Raw genomic sequence first — 18,161 nt, 5'->3', positions numbered from 1 at the left:
TCCAATAGGCAGTGAGCTGGGTGGGGCCCTCCTCACTCATGCGCCAGCCTCCATTTGAGTTGATCTACCTGTCACCACGTTTTTGAAGCGTACCTTGCCTCCACTTAACTAGCTATACCAGGCTTGTTCAGCAGACATTATCATCTAGAGATTGTTAAAGAGTAATGTTTGATGTTTTTGAGAGAGGGATCACAGCTACGTGTGTTTTAGAGGGTACCTGCTCATTGGCAGAGATATCACAGCCACATGTTCCTCGCCCCACGCAGGGGACACTCTCCCATCAGAGCTGAACACGATCAGATACGGTGGCAACATTTGATGTTGGAGTGTACCTACCCTCTGCTTGGCCAGAGATACCTTGCCAACTTTTTACATTTTTGGCAAAGGGATCACAGCTACATTCTCACCCCTGATAGCAAAACCAAAAATATTGTATATCAAGAGGCTCTTGGATATGAAAGCTATCAATATAAATTATTCTCAATACAAATGATTACATTTTTTTTAATTGATTTTTAAAGTTTGTCCTGTTTCACTACTACACAGGCAGAGCTGTGAGGGACAGTTAGTCTAATATACTGTATTTCTTCAATCACCCAATCTTGTTGTTCCTTTCTTCATAATATTCAGAACAAAATTCAACCCTTCCTCACTAAATATGCCACGCAACTCCTTGTTCAGACACTGGCTCTATTTTGGCTGGATTATTGCAACTCTCTCCTACCGGGACTTCCTTTGACTGCTATCAGACCTGTCCAGCTCCTCCCAAATGCAGCTGATCATCTGGTGCCCTTTGTTCCTTGTTTCACTCCTACTGTTTCTCTGCTTCATTCATTCCACTGTCTCCCTGTTTCTACAAGGGCCCAGTTCAAAATTCTTGACTTGACCTACAGTTCTCTGTAGGGTTCTGATTGTCAATTTTTCTAGCCTTTTAGCCTCTCTATATGTCTCATCAAGAAGTCTCCATTCTGCCTCTGCTAGTCTGCTAAGTGTCCCTTCTCTTGTCAGATGTGCCATGACTGGACAATGTTTCTCTATTCTTGCTCCAGGGTTGTTGAATGATCTCCCTTTTTCTATAAGAACTGCACCTGACATGCTCAGATTTAGGCATCTTTTGAAAACTTTTCATTAAATATTTTGGAACTGCTTAGCTTCCCTTTTACAGGATAGCTGTTCTTGTACTGAAAAAGACTTCAGGATACTGAATTTTGTCTTAGTCTCTCTAGTTGCAGGAATAATTATATAGAACTATTACTCCACCTTGCTTGGTTTTTGTCTTGTTCTCTTGTTGCTTTTAATGCAGGCTCCTTCTAATCATTCTTGTAAACATTATAACTTGCTTTGTAAGTCACCTTAGATAAGGGTGCCTGCTAAATAAATAAATAATAACAGTAATAATAATAATGTGTTGATGTTTACAAGCAGCATTAAACATGATCACTAGCCCATACTGTTTGCTATTTTGTGTGTTCCCATCCACTCATCACTCCAGTTTATCACAAATGAGTGAGTATACCACTAAACCAAACCCAAACCAATCCAGTTAAAAATGATTCACATAGTCACAATGCTTCCATTGTAGTTTTGTCACATGCAAGGTAACATGAGTTAAAACCAGCCAGCGACTGTGATATTGGTAAGCATCTTTGGAGGTCCTGTGGGTATAAAGCAGGAACCAAGTGATTCTGGAAATTATATCATACAGTAGGCGGTCCCAGTAATTTAAAATAAATCATCCATTTTCATAACCCCACCAATCACAAGGACTGTGTTTCTGATACGGATGTGAGCAACACTGGAGCACCACGGACAACAATCCTGTCTCCTTTTCTCTTCACTCGGTACACCCCAGACTATAAATATAACAGCAGGTCATATCATTTGCAGAAATTTTCAGATGATTCTGCACTTATGGGGTGTATTGATAAGGGGGGGGGGGGGAGGGTGGTGACACAGAGGAGAGGAGTCAAGTGGAAAGTTTGTTTCTGGGTGCAAAGGGAATTATCTACATCTTAAAATCAGCAAAATTAAGGAACTGATTATTGAATTTCATTGTGCCAAAGAGCCTCTATGTCTGGTCACTATTTATGGAGAAGATGTAGAGGTGGTGCACTCCCACAAGTGCTGTCGGGTCCACGTCAATGACAGCTTGGATTGGTCTTGGAAGTATACTGGTCTTTATAAGAAAGGACAGAACACTCTTTTTTTTCTTAGGAGACTGAGTCCCTTTAATGTGGGTAAATTACATCCTTCACATCTTCAACAACTAGGTGATGGCCAGTGTGATTTTCTACTCTATGGTGTGTGGTGGTCCAATAGCATCACTTCAAGAGAGGTCCACCGAATCAACAAGGTAATTAAAAGGGCAGGTTTAGTTATGGGGCACACTGTAGACCCCCTGGAGATAGCAGTGAGGTAGAGAATGAAAGTAAAACTAAGTCTCATTATGAACAATGCTGCACATTCTCTCTGTGGCACACTAATATTGGGTACTTTAAGCTAATGAATTATTCTGAATAAGTGTGTCAAGAAACACTACAGGGACTCTTTTATACCAATGACATTATGCTTGCAAAAGGCCTCACTAGGACTGCCAAGTCAGAAGTTTTCTTTCTTCTTAAATCTTCTTTTGTTTTAGTCATTCTTGTGTGTGTTCAGACCATATAGTGTGTGTGCGTATATATATTTATCTATTTATGTATTTATTTATTTAAACGGCTTCTGTAAAAAGCCAAAATTTCTCCTGGAAACAAAGAAATGTCTCTCTGTCTATTATATAGTGCCTTTATCTGTCTTTCTGTCTGGACAGCTATGGGTTCATGGTAGGAAGTATCCTTAGAGAGGAACAGGTCCATTGCAGGGTGCATCATACACACGTCCACATTTACACATACCAGACACATTAAGAGCTGAGTAAGACAGTAAAAATAAAATAAGTACCAGTCTCAAATATTTTCCACTGGGAGTCTGGTTAGACAAATAACAATATAGCAGAAATTATCTCCAGGATACATATGGAAACAATATATTTCTTCTTACTAACAGTGTATATTTGAATCATATGTTATTTGATTGTTTATATGATTCTCACTTGTGCCATAAACGGACAGTACGGATTACAGTTTCATTGCTATGCTGATGATAGTCAGGTCTATCTACATACAGCACCCATGTAAACCTTAATATCTCACCATCCCTACCCACATTGGTTGCCTTTCTGACTGATGTAAAGCAATGGTTGACTAATAATTTTCTCAGATTAAATAGTGAAAAAGCAAAGACCACAATCATCTCATCCCCAGGTGTTTTAAGGAAAAAGGACACTTTTTCTTTGACAATCCCTCTTTATCTACACAAATCTTGGTGTCATTCTTGACACTGCACTCTCTTTTGAACCACATATCAAAAGCATCACTAAGGCAGCTTTTTTTCCATCTCAAGCAAATTGCAAAGTTGTATCCCTTTCTCTGAGATCACAACCAAGACATTTATTCACATTATTGTCAACTCACGACTTGATTATTGAAATGCCGTCCTGTTTGGTGTCTCTGCTTGGAGCCTAAACAGACAGCAATATGTGTAAAATTGAGCAGCAGGAGCCCTCGTACGTTTAAAACCCTGAGAACGTATTTCTCTAACACTGGCTCCCTGTTCATTTCGCATTCACTGTAAACTCCTCCTTTGAGTATTTAAGGTCTTTCATGGTCTGTCCCCACCTTTTCTTTTCTCCTTACTAAAGTCATACACCTCATCACGTTCATTTTTAAATGTTATATTGTGCAGGGTCTGCACTATGGGTGACAGAGCTTTTAGTGTGGTGGGCCCACAGTTGTGGAATGTCCTACCTTTAGAGATCCATGCCTGTATATTTTTATTGTTTTGTTTTATTTTTTGTTATATTTTCTGATGTACAGTTGCTTTGGGTATTTTGAAAGATGCTTTTAAATAAAATATGTCCATGTAACAACAATAATAATGTTAATTATTATTGTTATTATTATTGTTAGATGGACATCTTTATACCACAGTGCAATGCAATTGCTTATAAGAAAGTTAGTTGACTTGTTCAGGTAAATCATTGAATCAACAGTAGTAACCAAACCGGCAGCCTTCTTTTTTTATGGTCCAGTTCCTTAGCCAGTGCACCATATTCTACACGTCTGGACTACAATGTTCACCATAAATGTTTTTATGGCGGTGCACACTTTGGTAGAACTACACAAAAGTAACGACGGATTGCTCCTTATTCCTGTCTATCATCTTAAAAATCCACTACAGTATAAAAAATGTATGCAGTCCTTATATTATACAGGATTTTCCATATTTTAAATTTAGCACTTTTCAGGATGGCATTATTTAAATGAACAACTGCTTACCTTTCAGCCGTGGATCAAAGTATCTTGTTTCTTTATCAGCCTCTGAACCGCCTGCTTTCAGTGAATTCCCCATCTTCTGCTAGTGAGTCATGGGCTCCAAATCATCAAGTCCTAATATAAAACAAAGGCAGCCATGGATTTCACATACTGTATGCATAGCCAAAGTGATATGGATTTCAAATCAAAGGACAGGCAGTGTAATGGCATTTCTTACCCCTGGGCTACAGGGTTTTTACTTGTTTTTTTTTCTGTGTCTTTTTTTTAAATATAATGCAAGCTTGCAAACTAAGATATAAGTAAAAGGGCAGCCTTCTGCAGAATGGGGAAGTCAGGGAGAACTGTTGTTGACCAGCATTTTCCATTACCCCTAACTGTTCAAAAATAGGAAGTACAGCAAATAAATATCAAGAGAGTTAAACTGGCTCATTCAGACTGAAAAAGAAGAAAGACCTCCTTAGAGAGAAAGTCATAGGTAGAATTTAAACCTATAATAGTCACAGTAATGCACCTGAAATTCTTTTAATTATCTATTTTTTTAGAGAGTGAAATTATGAAATTCTGTATACATCTGCTGCTGAATGATAATTAATTTGAATTTTCATAAGACAGTGTCTTTAATATCCATCCATCAAATCGTCATAAAACTCCCTTAACTCAGTTTACAGTGACAGTCGAGCAGCATCAGGTGCAATGCAGGAACCAATTAGCATGTCATTTTATTTTAAAAAGTATTGTCTTTCAGCACACTCACATCCTTCAGTATGCAATGCAGTTAATTACTGCAGACAGAAGTTCCATTATGTACAACATCTGTGATAATTATTTTATAATGCAAATGTTTGACATGCAGATGTGGTCTACAACATTTTCACTTTTATGTTATGTTTGTATGAATACACTGTGCAAGAGTGCGTACACTTTCTTCATATGCCACAGGTTATCTTACCACTACATTGACAGATGCCTCGTTCATCTGATTATTCCATACAAGGATGAACCCTCCCTCTTTTAACAAGTCAAACAACATCTGCCTTTTTGTCAGTTTTTTAATAATCATTAAGACTATTCTTCTGGCAGTTAAAGTTGCTGGTTCATTCTAATTTATATTATCTTCTGGTTATAATAGGCTTTTTGGTGTCAGAAAAACAGCAACAGTAAAACACAACCATCACCAACACAATCTGGGTCATGCACCCGAAAGCTTTTTTGGGAATTAGGTGGGTCTGTGTTCGTCAGCCTTTGACTTCCCTCATGGACTTCAAGCCATGATTGTTGCTTTGTTAGGTCTATTACATTAGTTTTAAAAAATATGTATTTTTTATTGTTATGTTTAACATGTGCAGTACTATAAACCCATCTACAGACAAAAATGCTGTATGCACTAAATTGGTTCTCCAATTTTCTCTCATAGCTAAAAGATATAAGAATTTCTGGAGAATCTGAATTGGCTTGGGATGAATAAATTTGAATATTTGTTAATATCTGCTGCTATTGACTGGCACATCATTCATGGTTGGTTCTGGTCATATGGTCCGATACCCCAAATAGGCTCTTATCCTCTATGACTGAATTAGTTAAGGAAATAAATGTATGGATGGATGTTTGCATTGAGCTTACCATCACTGAATATAAAAAAACAGAAAGACAGAGAGGACTCTTTTATATATCAGGACCGTTATTCCAATTATTGTTGTTAAAAATATCTGTAAAATGCTTTGAGATGGCATTCTCCATGACAAAATAAACTGTCATGTTTGTTTATGGATCATTAATTTCATAAATCCTTAGACACTCAAGAAAACAAATTTAAATTGTCTTTGTCCTAATGTTTACGACTTCAAAATTAAAATCTATTTTTTAGAATTGTTATTGAATTATTGTTCTACCCATTTTAATTATTTAATCCATTTTTATTAACTTTTTTTTTTTTTAGATATGCACATTCGAGGCATGTAGTAGGGAACTCGATTCCATGGAGAAAACTGATAGATAGTTAGACAGACATTACTGACCCCGAAATGAAATTGGAGTGTTATGTCAGCCTACATATAATAATAGCAAACGGCCAAACACAAAGTTTAAACAGTAAAATAATAAATATGCCTCTAATCTCTTTTAAATTAACTTATTAAAATATCAAAAAGTCTAGCCAGAATATATACTGTATTCTACAGTCTGATGGGAGTTGCTAAAAAGATCTTAAAAAGTGTTTCCTGGAGCTCCATGGTCAAATCAGCCTTATGTTGAAGGTGCTCCACTGTTTGACTAGGGTGTCACACAGAAGGTGTCCTTTGTCATGATGGCCAGCGGCATAGCAGACATGGTTCTAGCACCCCTGGAGAGTCTAAGAAAGTGCCCAGAATAGAGCCAGCCCTGCTGATTAACTTGTTCAGTGTGTTGGCATTTCCTTTTTTTGATTTTTTTAATTTTTATATACTTTGTTAATCCCGAGGTGAAATTGTCATTTGGCATGGAAGTCACAATACAACATAGAAAGATGTGAAATGTGTTACAGTAGATAACATAGAGGAATAGAAAAAGCACTATATAAGACACTTTCAGAAGTATTTAGAACCTTGAAAAACTTTAACATTTTGTTCATCTTAAAATGCTACATAATATTCTCAATCCCAGTTATTCCAATAAATCTAATAAGATGATGTACTCATATTTTAAAATACATTTTTGCATGTAATGGGAACTAAATATCGTCATAAACATATTGTTATCTATGTGAAGTTTCTCCTCATGTCTGAGTAGTGTTTTTCTCTGTACCTCACCTCCAAAATCCCAATGACATACCTGTTAAGTTAATTGGCAGCTCTCCATATGACTAAGTGTGGCTGTGTGTATGAATGTGTCCCATTGATTAATTGGTGTCTGGTATAGGGTAGCTTTCTGCCGTGTTCCCTATGTAGTTGGAATTGGCATTGTCTGTCCTCAAAAGGGAACTGAATAATTGGTTATAAAATGGAGGGATTGTTCATAATGGCACTGTATACAATATTTCATCTTTTTAACATCCTGTTTAAGATGCTGCGGATGGAATAGAATGAAGAATCCCACTGCTGGTTTACAAACACCAAGTGAATAAATGATAGAAAAGTCTTACTTGTATGGTGCTTTTAATCATCAAGTAAAATCTTTGTGTTAAAAAAGGCAAAGCAGCTCTAGAGAAAGTACATAGGAGAGAAAGTAGACTGATTCTGTTATAAGCCATGAGTAAAGACTGAAGAAGTTTAACCTTTTCATTTTAGAGATAAATAGAGTAAGTGGAAAACATGACCAACATGTTCAAAATTATGAAGGGAATTAGTACAGTGGATTTAAGGTGTTACTTTAATATCAGGTCTTCAAAAAGAACATGGGGACACAGGTAAAAATTTGTTACGGGTAGATTTCATACAGACATTAGAAAGTGTTTCTTCCTACACAAAACTATTGCTATTTGGAATATACAGTACTACCAAATAATCTGTCAGACTGGCACTTTTATAGACATTCTGAACTTGACTCAATGTAACTTTTGAGACTTTAAGAATGATGAGTTGTTATGCTGAGTGGCCTGTTCTCGTCAAGATTGCTGTAATGTTCTAATTTCCTGGCACACTTACTCACTTGATTAAATTGGATTTGCCAATTGATGTTACATGAATGGCTGAGAGGAAGATGCAAAGAACACCCTAACACTACACAAACAGTGAGTCAGCTGTGGATCTTTGGAGATGTGAGGTGTCAGCGCAATATGACCACATCCATTTTATTTTTTTATTTACATGCATTATTAATTATTTTAATTATGTTACATTCAATTTAGTTTTTACATTGGTAACTGCCGCTGAGTCACAGATGGAAGATCCTGGATTCATACCCTTTTTCCAAATGGTGTCCATGTGGAGTCTTTATTTTCACCCCATGTGTGTGTTTTGTGTTCCTCTTGGTACTCGAGTTTCCCTTCCTCTTTTCCAAATACATGCAGTAACTGACTGGCTGTAATGTATATTTACTGTATGTGTGAGTGACCCTTCGTTGCAGTGGTACCCTGTCCAGAATCTGTTGCCTGCCTTGCTGCGAGTGCTGCCAGGAAAGGCTAAATGCGATTGCGAACATTATGTTATCTAACGGTTCCTGTTTTTGATAAAAGTCTAACCACATTAAACACTGGATTAATAATCCTGCTGCTTCTAGAGTAAGAATCACTCTTAGCATAAATCGTCTGTTAACATGATCTCATTTTGTAAAGTTGGTATCACTGTAATTTCTAAAATTAACAAATGCACTCATGCAGTGACTGTAGAACTTTGATCTCCTGACGGCAATTTAGATCCACAAGTTACTGCACTGAGTTTTATTTTATTAATCAAAGACATTGCAAATGATAATTTAATAGCATTCTCAAGTCTGCTTCAGAGCTGGGGCCTATCTGGGCAGCACCAGGTGCAATGCAGGAAGTGACTCAGAACAGAGAGCCCGTCACACCACCTGGCTCATTCACAGACACAGAGCACCAATAAAAGGCCCAGTTGAAATCTCGGCTAACCTGCTTGTTTTGGGGTTTAAGGGGAAAATAGGAGCATCCAGACAAAAAGCCCCAGCGACATTAACAGCATCATTAACTACTGCACCACCAAGCTGCGTCCAAATTATTATATAATGTCATCAATATTACATTTTTTTTTTTAATCTAAAACATGTAGGTTTACTCTACAAGCTGCAAATATATAATGAGGGTATAAATATTCAGTCTTCTGTTCAACTTTTTTTTTGCATTTTATAGTGTTAGAATATAGAACCATACTGTTGTATTTTCATCCATCCATTTCTTGAACAGCCTTATTTCAGTCTTTTAATGATGAGCTGGAGCAACTCTCTGCAGCATCAAGTCAAAGGCGGCAACCAACCAACCTTGGAAGAGACAACGGTCCTTTGTAGAGTTCACTTTCATAATCAATACCTGCACTCACCCTCGCAAACACAGGGGCACAGTATGAGATTTGAACCCAAAATGCTTTAGTCATAAGGCAGCAGTGCAAACCACTGTGCAGCCTGGCTGCCATTGCATTCCATTGCTTAGTACTGTTTTTGCTGCTAATAAACACACAAAAGTGTAATGTTTTTAGATATGATTAATAGCATTATTTTAGGTGCCGATTCTGTTATCACTTTAATTACTTATAATTCACTTAGAGATTCACTTTTCCTTCTGGAGGTGTCTATTCTGTGGCAAAAAATCAAAATGTGCACTTGTTTAGAAGAAATACCACAACTGCAAGAGAGCAGTGTAATGTTATAGTACTGTAGACATCTACAGTAGTAAGATGTAAAAACAAAGAATAGACCACAAAATGGGAATCCATTAATACGAGTACAGAATATCATAAATGAATAGACCAACAGAAAAATATCAGATCATTGCCGCAACAAATTAAGCACTTGGGTGGATTACATCTTGCCTGAAGAAGGAGACTGAGCTGGTAAGTTTGCAAATTATAATCTTTTTAGTTAGCCAGTAAAAGGTGCCATTTTGATTGACTTCTCACTGCATCCATAATGGCTAATGGTATAACACCCCACTACCACACTCGGTTGCAAATTCATCATTTATCTTTACATAATACATCAAAGAGACATTTTCTGCAATCAGTTGCACTCTATATTCCTCACTCATATAAACCTATGGCTTATTCCTCACCATCTCTCTTTGAAACAATATGTTTTTCTTCAGATATCCAGTTATAACAAATGTTTAAGTTAGAGTAATTCTTCTCAATAATCATGGCGCCTGAGAGTGGCCACATGCTGCATGTTGACTAGCACATGCAAGTGAGAATTTCTGTTCACTTTGTAGTTATGACAGAAATGACCCTTTGGTAGTAGCCTAGATTTACCTTGGCTAGAGTGACCGAGAGTCATACTCGACTGAATGGATAAAAAGAAATGGAAAACGGTAAGATCTACAGTGTGTATCAGAGTATAGGAGTTGGGCTGTCTCCTCTGTAGTAAGTGGACAGTAAGAAGTGAGTGAAATAGAGCATATGAGTTTTGAAAAGTGTGGGGCAAAAGGAGTCTGACTATATTTTATTTGTTCTAAAATTTCCAAAGTGGATCGGATTGATTCCATCTGTAAAGGTTTTGGCTAAACTCTTGTAACCAGTTGCCCTGTCTGACATTGACCTTCTCAGTTTATCCGAGCTTGGGACAAGCCCCAAAGTCAGGATGGTTTGCTTTGCTCTAAAATGTGATGTTTTTTTTTTATTCTTCTCTCAAATTACTGAATGATATCTAATAATCTATCCATCAATGGTCAAACCTGCTTTATCAGGTTTAGAGTGGCAGTGGCAGGGGCAGGGCACCTGTCTTGTGGACTTCAGCAGTGGGCTGAAGACAGTAGTCATTAATGGATGGAGGAGATTCACTCACTGAGACCTAATTTAGAATGACTAATTAACGTGACATGCACATGCTTGGTTCGTGGAAGTAAAACCAGAGTAGCTGGAGAAGAACCCAACCAGACACAGTGAGAACATGCAAGCCTCTCACAGAATGTAAGTGGGCACAGAATATGAGCCCAGGACTCCAGAGCCACTTAATTTAATATTTACTAGACTATATATTTGAATATAACAGTCTGTCCACTTTCAGACAAGCTTACTGTAGATCAATTAATTTAAATAATTTAATTCTCAGATATTTGTTACTTCTGAAGCGACATTAGCTTTGCACAAAATTTTAATTTTGGTTATCTCCGTATATAATCTAATGAACCATTATGTGCTACCACTTTTTGAGGTGTTGAGTTGCACAGCTACAAATATAAACTGGAAAAAAATTATGCAATATCATCTATGGAATATGTTTCATTTAAGAAAGTTTCATTCACTTACCTTTAGAAGGCAGGCATCTTCTGGTTCTTTTCAAAGTGGCAGAGTTAAAGGCAGAGTGCATGGATGTGGTGTGGGTATCACGAGCTCAGTGACTGGCTTTCCGGGTTGTTAAAAACAGTAAATTGAGCTGATGACCACATGCTTCCTCTGATGAAATGAGGAACATTTTAATACGCACCAAATTGGACTGTGACTTCCTGTTTGCACTGAAAAGATGGGCACACAGCTCGATTTCTTAGATACAATATTAAACATTAACTCATATATTTATCATTTGAACTATGATTCCTGGAAGATACTCAGGGACTTTACGCATGTAATGTGTTGGGATAAAAAAATAAATAAATAAAAACAGCAGCCATCTTCTTTTTCAATCAACTTGCAGTTTACTGTATTTATTTGAGCTTACAAAATTAGTGCATGTATTGGATTGATTCTTCTTCTTCTTTCAGCTGCTCCCGTTAGGTGTTGCCACAGCGGATCATCTTCTTCCATATCCTTCTTTCCTCTGCATCTTGTTCTGTTACACCCATCACCTGCATGTCCTCTCTTACCACATCCATAAACCTTCGCCTTCCCTTAGGCCTCCCTCTTTTCCTCTTCCCTGGCAGCTCTATCCTTAGCATCCTTCTCCCAATATACCCAGCATCTCTCCTCTGCACATGTCCAAACCAACGCAATCTCGCCTCTCTGACTTTGTCTCCCAACCGTCCAACTTGAGCTGATCCTCTAATGTACTAATTTCTAATCCTATCCATCCTCGTCACACCCAGTGCAAATCTTAGCATCTTTAACTGTGCTACCTCCAGCTCTGTCTCCTGTTTTCTGGTCAGTGCCACCATCTCCAAACCATATAAAATAGCTGGTCTCACTACCGTCCTGTAGACCTTCCCTTTTACTCTTGTTGATACCTGTCTGTCACAAATCACTCCTGACACTCTTCTCCACCCTGCCTGCACTCTCTTTTTCACCTCTCTTCCACAATCCCCATTACTCTGTACATACTCACCATTCCACTGACCTCCCTCTCATTTACACACGTGTATTCTGTCTTGTTCCTACTGATCTTCATTCCTCTCCTCTCCTCTTTAGAGCATATCTCCACGTCTCCAGGGTCTCCTCAACCTGCTCCCTACTATCGCTACAGATCACAATGTCATCAGCAAACATCATAGTCCACGGGGACTCCTGTCTAATCTCGCCTGTCAACCTGTCCATCACCATTGCAAATAAGAAAGGGCTCAGAGCTGATCCCTGATGTAATCCCACCTCCAACTTGAATGCATCCATCACTCCTACCACAGACCTCACCACTGTCACACTTCCCTCGTACATATGCTGTGCAACTCTTACGTACTTCTCTGCCACTCCCGACTTCCTCATAAAATACCACAACTCCTCTCAAGGCACCCTGTCATATGCTTTCTCCAGGTCCACAAAGACGCAATGCAACTCCTTCTGGCCTTCTCTAAACTTCTCCATCAACATCCTCAGAGCAAACATTGCATCTGTGGTGTTCTTTCTTGGCATGAAACCATACTGCTGCTCACTAATCATCACCTCATTTCTTAATCTAGCTTCCACTACTCTTTCCCACAACTTCATGCTGTGGCTCATCAATTTTATTCCCCTGTAGTTACAGCAGTCCTGCACATCCCCCTTATTCTTAAATATCGGCACCAGTACACTTCTTCTCCACTCCTCAGGCATCCTCTCACTTTCCAAGATTCCATTAAACAATGTGGTTAAAAACTCCACTGCCATCTCTCCTAACCACCTCCATGCTTCCATAGATATGTCATCTGGACCAACAGCCTTTCAATTTTTCATCCTCTTCATAGCTGTCCTTACTTCCTCCTTGCTAATCCGTTGCACTTCCTGATTCACTATCTCCACATCATCCAACCTCTTCTCTCTCTCGTTCTCTTCATTCATCAGCCTCTCAAAGTACTCTTTCCATCTGCTGAACATACTCTTCTTGCTTGTGAGTACGTTTCCATCATTATCCTTTATCACCCTAACCTGCTGCACATCTTTCCCAGCTCGGTCCCTCTGTCTAGCCAATCGGTACAGGTCCTTTTCTCCCTCCTTAGTGTCCAACCTCTCATATAACTCATCATACGCCTTTTGTTTAGCCTTCGCCACCTCTCTCTTCACCTTGCGCCTTATCTCCTTGTACTCTTGTCTACTTTCTGCATCTCTCTGACTATCCCATTTCTTCTTTGCCATCCTCTTCCTCTGTATACTCTCCTGTATTTCCTCATTCCCCCACTAAGTTTCCTTTTCCTCCTTCCTCTTTCCAGATGTCACGCCAAGCACCCTTCTTGCTGTCACCCATACTACATCTGCTGAAGTTTCCCAGCTGTCTGGTAACTCGTCACTAGCACCCAGTGCCTGTCTCACCTCCTCCCTAAACTCAGCCTTGCAGTCTTTCTTTTTCAATTTCCACCATTTGATCCTTGGCTCTGCCCTCACTCTCTTCCTCTTCTTGATCTCCAATGTCATCCTACAGACCACCATCCTATGCTGCTTAACTACACTTTCCCCTGCCACCACTTTGCAGTCTTCAATCTCCTTCAGATCAACTCTTCTGCATAGGATGTTATCTACCTGTGTGCATCTTCCTCCACTCTTGTATGTAACCCTATGTTCCTCCCTCTTCTTAAAATACGTATTCACCACAGCCATATTCATCCTCTTGGCAAAATCCACTATCCTCTGACCTTCTTCATTCCTCTCCTTGACATCACACCTACCCATCACCTCCTCGTCTCCACGGTTCCCTTCACCAACATGCCCATTGAAATCCACTCCAATCACCACTTTCTGTCCATTGGGTACACTGTTCATCACTTCATCCAACTCACTCCAAAAATCTTCTTTCTCAACCATTGCACACCCAACTTGCGGTGCATATGCACTAACAACATTCATCATCACACCTCCAATTTCCAGCTTCATAATCATTACTCTGCCTGACACTCTTTTCATCTCCAAAACACTCTTGACATACTGTTCCTTCAGAATAACTCCTACCCCATTTCGCCTCCCATCCACACCATGATAGAACAATCTGAATCACCTCCGATCCACCTGGCCTTACTCCCCTTCCATTGAGTCTCTTGCACGCACAATATATCAACCTTCCTTCTCTCCATCATATCTGCTAACTCTCTCCACTTACCAGTCATACTGCCGACATTCAAAGTTCCTACCCTCAGTTCCATTCTCTTTACTTTCCTCCTCTCCTCCTGCCTCGAGACACGTCTCCCCCCTCTTCTTCTCCTTCTTCTTCTTCGGCCAACAGTAGCCCAATTTCTGCCAGCACCCTGTTGGCAGTCATTGTTAACCCGGGGTTCGACCGATCCAGAATGGAAATTTGTACTGTTGTCCGCATATTGATTTGTGAAAATTTTACACCGGATGCCCTTCCTGACGTAACCCTCCCCATTTATCCGGGCTTGGGACCGGCACGAAGAAACACACTGGTTTGTGCATCCCCTGTGGCTGGGTTATGTATTAGATTGATTCTATTTATGTGAAATGTATCATAGAATAAAATATTGAATTCTGAGTGTTTTTAACTTTCTGATGTTGTGAAAGGGCAGGAATTACAAAGAAATGCGTTAACATTTAGGATATGCACCACCCTAGTCAGCATATTCAGATACACTGTATCTGAAAAGGTGTTTGAATGCTTTATAGTACAATTTTCTGAGATCCACATCCACTGCTCTTGTGCATACATTCAATTAATGTATTCGATTTGTGCCTAAACCCGTCAGTTTCAGTTTCAGGAGCAGACCCACAAGGTCATGTTGACCACTCACCCAGAATAGTACATATCATTGCAGGTAATTTTCCTAACATAAGACATCACCTCAAGAAAAAAAAAAAAAAAAAAGTTTTCACAGAGTCTGAAAGTAAATCTTTTTCTTGTAATTTGTTTTAGTGAAGTTTCTGTCATAGTTTATAATTCAAGCACTGACTTCATTTTACTTGTAATCAACTATTTTAGTTTCCTTGTTTCCTGTCTCAGGCCTTATGTCTCCCTCTCCCCACAACTCTAAGCTGGTTAAAGAGGGTTAGAGAACATGTTTTGTGTAATAAATGAGTCATTATATCATGCATGCTCTGAAGTAAAACAGCAATTTCCACAGCATCAAAAAAATAAAACTAGAAGGAAGTGATAGCTGTTGTCAACAGTTATCAGATTTCAGCCTTTTTCTGTTTATTTACATGATGACTTTCACAAGGAAGACGATGACATTGTGCTTTTCAAGGCAAATAAGAGCACCCATGAAACAAACACACAAAATGTCACCAACTATATGGAAAAAAAAATCACAAAATGGTGATCAGATGACATTGCCAAAATAACCAAAACTATTAAAAAAAAAACACAATATCAAAAGCAAGTGACATTAACAAGCTTATAACACGGTCCTAGCATTTCGTTCCTTCCCATCAAATGTAGCTTAGGTTGATTTGAAATCTATAAATCAATACACCTTGCATGTGGGGTTGGTTTCTTTCTTGTACTCAGTGATGTAGGAATTGTCACAAGCTTTCTGAAAATGGATTAATCTAAACCAGAAGATGGACAGATGGATTTAATAGTGCACACAAGAAATCAACTCAAACAGAGAAACAAAGCACAGCAAAAAATAACTAAAACATCTGATAAAACAATGGGGAAGAAGGTCTAAGAAGATAATGCAAGATATTAAAAAATATGCGTAGGCCTAGATCAGGGGTGGGCAAAGTCGGTCCTAGAGAGCCGCAGTGGCTGCAGGTTTTCATTCCAACCCAACTTCTTAATTAGAAACCTCGCACTTTATTTCATTTTATGGCTTGTTAGTCTGCAATGTAAGGTTCTTATATCGTAGATTTTTTTCTCTCCAAGGATATCATCCAAATGATTTCAAGCCTAAAACATATCATTTTCAGTCTGTCACATTTTATTTTACATGTTTTAATAATAATAATAATAACATTTATTTGTATAGCACATTTTCATATAAAAAAGAAGCTCAAAGTGCTTTACATAATGAAAAACAGTAAATAAAAAAAAATATAACAACATAAGAAATTAAAATAAGACAATATTAGTTAACATAAAAAAAGAGTAAGGTCCGATGGCCAGGGTGGACAGAAAAAACAAAAAAAAATCTCCAGATGGCTGGAGAAAAAAAATAAAATCTGCAGGGGTTCCAGGCCACGAGACCGCCCAGTCCCCTCTGGGCATTCTACCTAACATAAATGAAATAGTCCTCTTGTGTCTAGGGTTTTCATGGAAGGACTTGATGATGATGGACATGCAGACTTCTGGCTTTTAATTCTTCACTGTTGGAACATCATGGTGCTTTGAGTAGATGGTGGTGGAGAAAGCCACCACCAAAAGGACACCGGAAAAAGAAACAGAAGAGAGAATAGGGGTTAGTACAGATTTTAGAACTACCATGGATAGTTATTACAAGGGGGCTCCGCCCCCTGCTCGCTTCGCTCGCCAACCTCTGGCGTTGGGGCATGACAAAGAGTGAGATGTATGAATGAGATATAGAATAGTGTGCAGGTGTGGATGATGCATATAGAAAGCCAAAAATACAGTGTTTAGCACAGAGTAATGGTTTATTGGAATATTTCTTTGTACACAACATTAGTAGTATAGATGGTGTCCTGTCCTTGAATAAGTCTTCCTTGGCATGGAGCATTTATAACTATAACTTTAACGTCAGATGAACGTCGAACACGTGAGAAGGCAACATAAAGTTGTCCATGTCCAAAAATGGGCTCAGAGAGGTAGATGCCAACCTTGTCCATGGTTTGTCCTTGTGATTTGTTGATGGTCATGGCAAATGTAGGTTTAATGGGGAACTGTCGGCGTTTCAATGTAAAAGGTAATTCTAGGTCAGAACTCGTAAGGTCAGTTCTAGGAATGAGAACAGTATTGTTAGAATGTGATCCTGTAAGAACTGTTGCTTGAATAACATTGTGTGTCATGGTGTTGACGACTGAACGTGTGCCATTGCATAAACCCTGTTTAGTGTTAAGGTTTCTTAATAGCATGATTATTGTTCCATTTTTAAGGCTAAGATTGTGTTGTGTTAATCCGGCTGGGTTAATAGTGTTCAAATATTCTAAGGGGAAATTCAGATGTTCATTATATAGTGCGTTGTGTTAAAAGGGGCATTTGGTCTAATGAGACCGCTGTTCCAAATATCTCTGTAAGTAAGTCGTCACAGATGAAGGGTTGAGGAATTGTAATAATATCTGGGTGAAGTCCATCTGTATTGGTGAGTGTACAATGTTCTAGTTGTAATAACCAATTGTTATATTCGGGATCTGGAAATCGCATGTTTTGTACCAAGTGTATCTTTAGAAAGCAAAGCCAATTGTTCGCGTAACATTTTTTGTTCCTTGGTTTTAGAAGCGCGCCGAGGTGAATTTTTTTTTTTTGATATGGGTTCGTGTTTGTGGTCCCGTTACTCGAGCCGTCTAGTTTTGTATCCGTGATCGTGAATTGATGACTTGTTTGATCTTTATCGTGAGGAATATGGATAAGTAATAAGTAGGATCGAACTCACTGTTAATATGCGGACTGTTCGTTTCTTCGTATTATCACCAATCAGGTCTCGCGCCTGTATATGTATTGTAGTTCGGTCTCGTCTTGTTTATATGACGTCGTCGCGTATTTTAAGGTGGACTGAATAATAGCTGAGCGCATGGTATGTGGAGCAATAGGTAAGCACTGTCTAAAATCTACTCCTAATAAAAGTACCTTTACTCCAAAGGGAATATTATTATTCATCAACGCAATGCCAATTGTCAGCGTATTTTAAGGTGGACTGAACAATAGCTGAGCGCATTGTAAGTGGAGTAATAGTTAAGCACTGTCTAA

General features: G+C 38.7%; 2 protein-coding genes across 3 annotated transcripts in view; one reads left to right on the top strand and one right to left on the bottom strand.

Annotated features, from left to right (window-relative positions):
- Positions 1-11,382, bottom strand: part of sla1a (Src like adaptor 1a) — a 36,382-nt gene extending 25,000 nt beyond the window's left edge. For both annotated transcript variants that reach the window (XM_028818124.2, XM_028818125.2), the window contains exons 1-2: positions 11,261-11,382; positions 4,377-4,487 (exon numbers count right to left, since the gene is read on the bottom strand). In XM_028818124.2, coding sequence (XP_028673957.1) covers positions 4,377-4,449 — 73 coding nt within the window. In that variant the 5' untranslated portion in view covers positions 4,450-4,487; positions 11,261-11,382. The remainder of the gene's footprint in view (positions 1-4,376; positions 4,488-11,260) is intronic.
- The window catches only part of tg (thyroglobulin), a 335,665-nt gene that overhangs the window by 180,399 nt on the left and 137,105 nt on the right, over positions 1-18,161 (top strand). The gene's annotated exons all lie outside the window — the stretch shown is intronic.

Source organism: Erpetoichthys calabaricus, chromosome 13 (assembly GCF_900747795.2).
Source record: "Erpetoichthys calabaricus chromosome 13, fErpCal1.3, whole genome shotgun sequence".
Lineage (NCBI taxonomy): Eukaryota > Metazoa > Chordata > Cladistia > Polypteriformes > Polypteridae > Erpetoichthys > Erpetoichthys calabaricus.
This window is presented reverse-complemented; position numbering and strand designations above follow the sequence as displayed.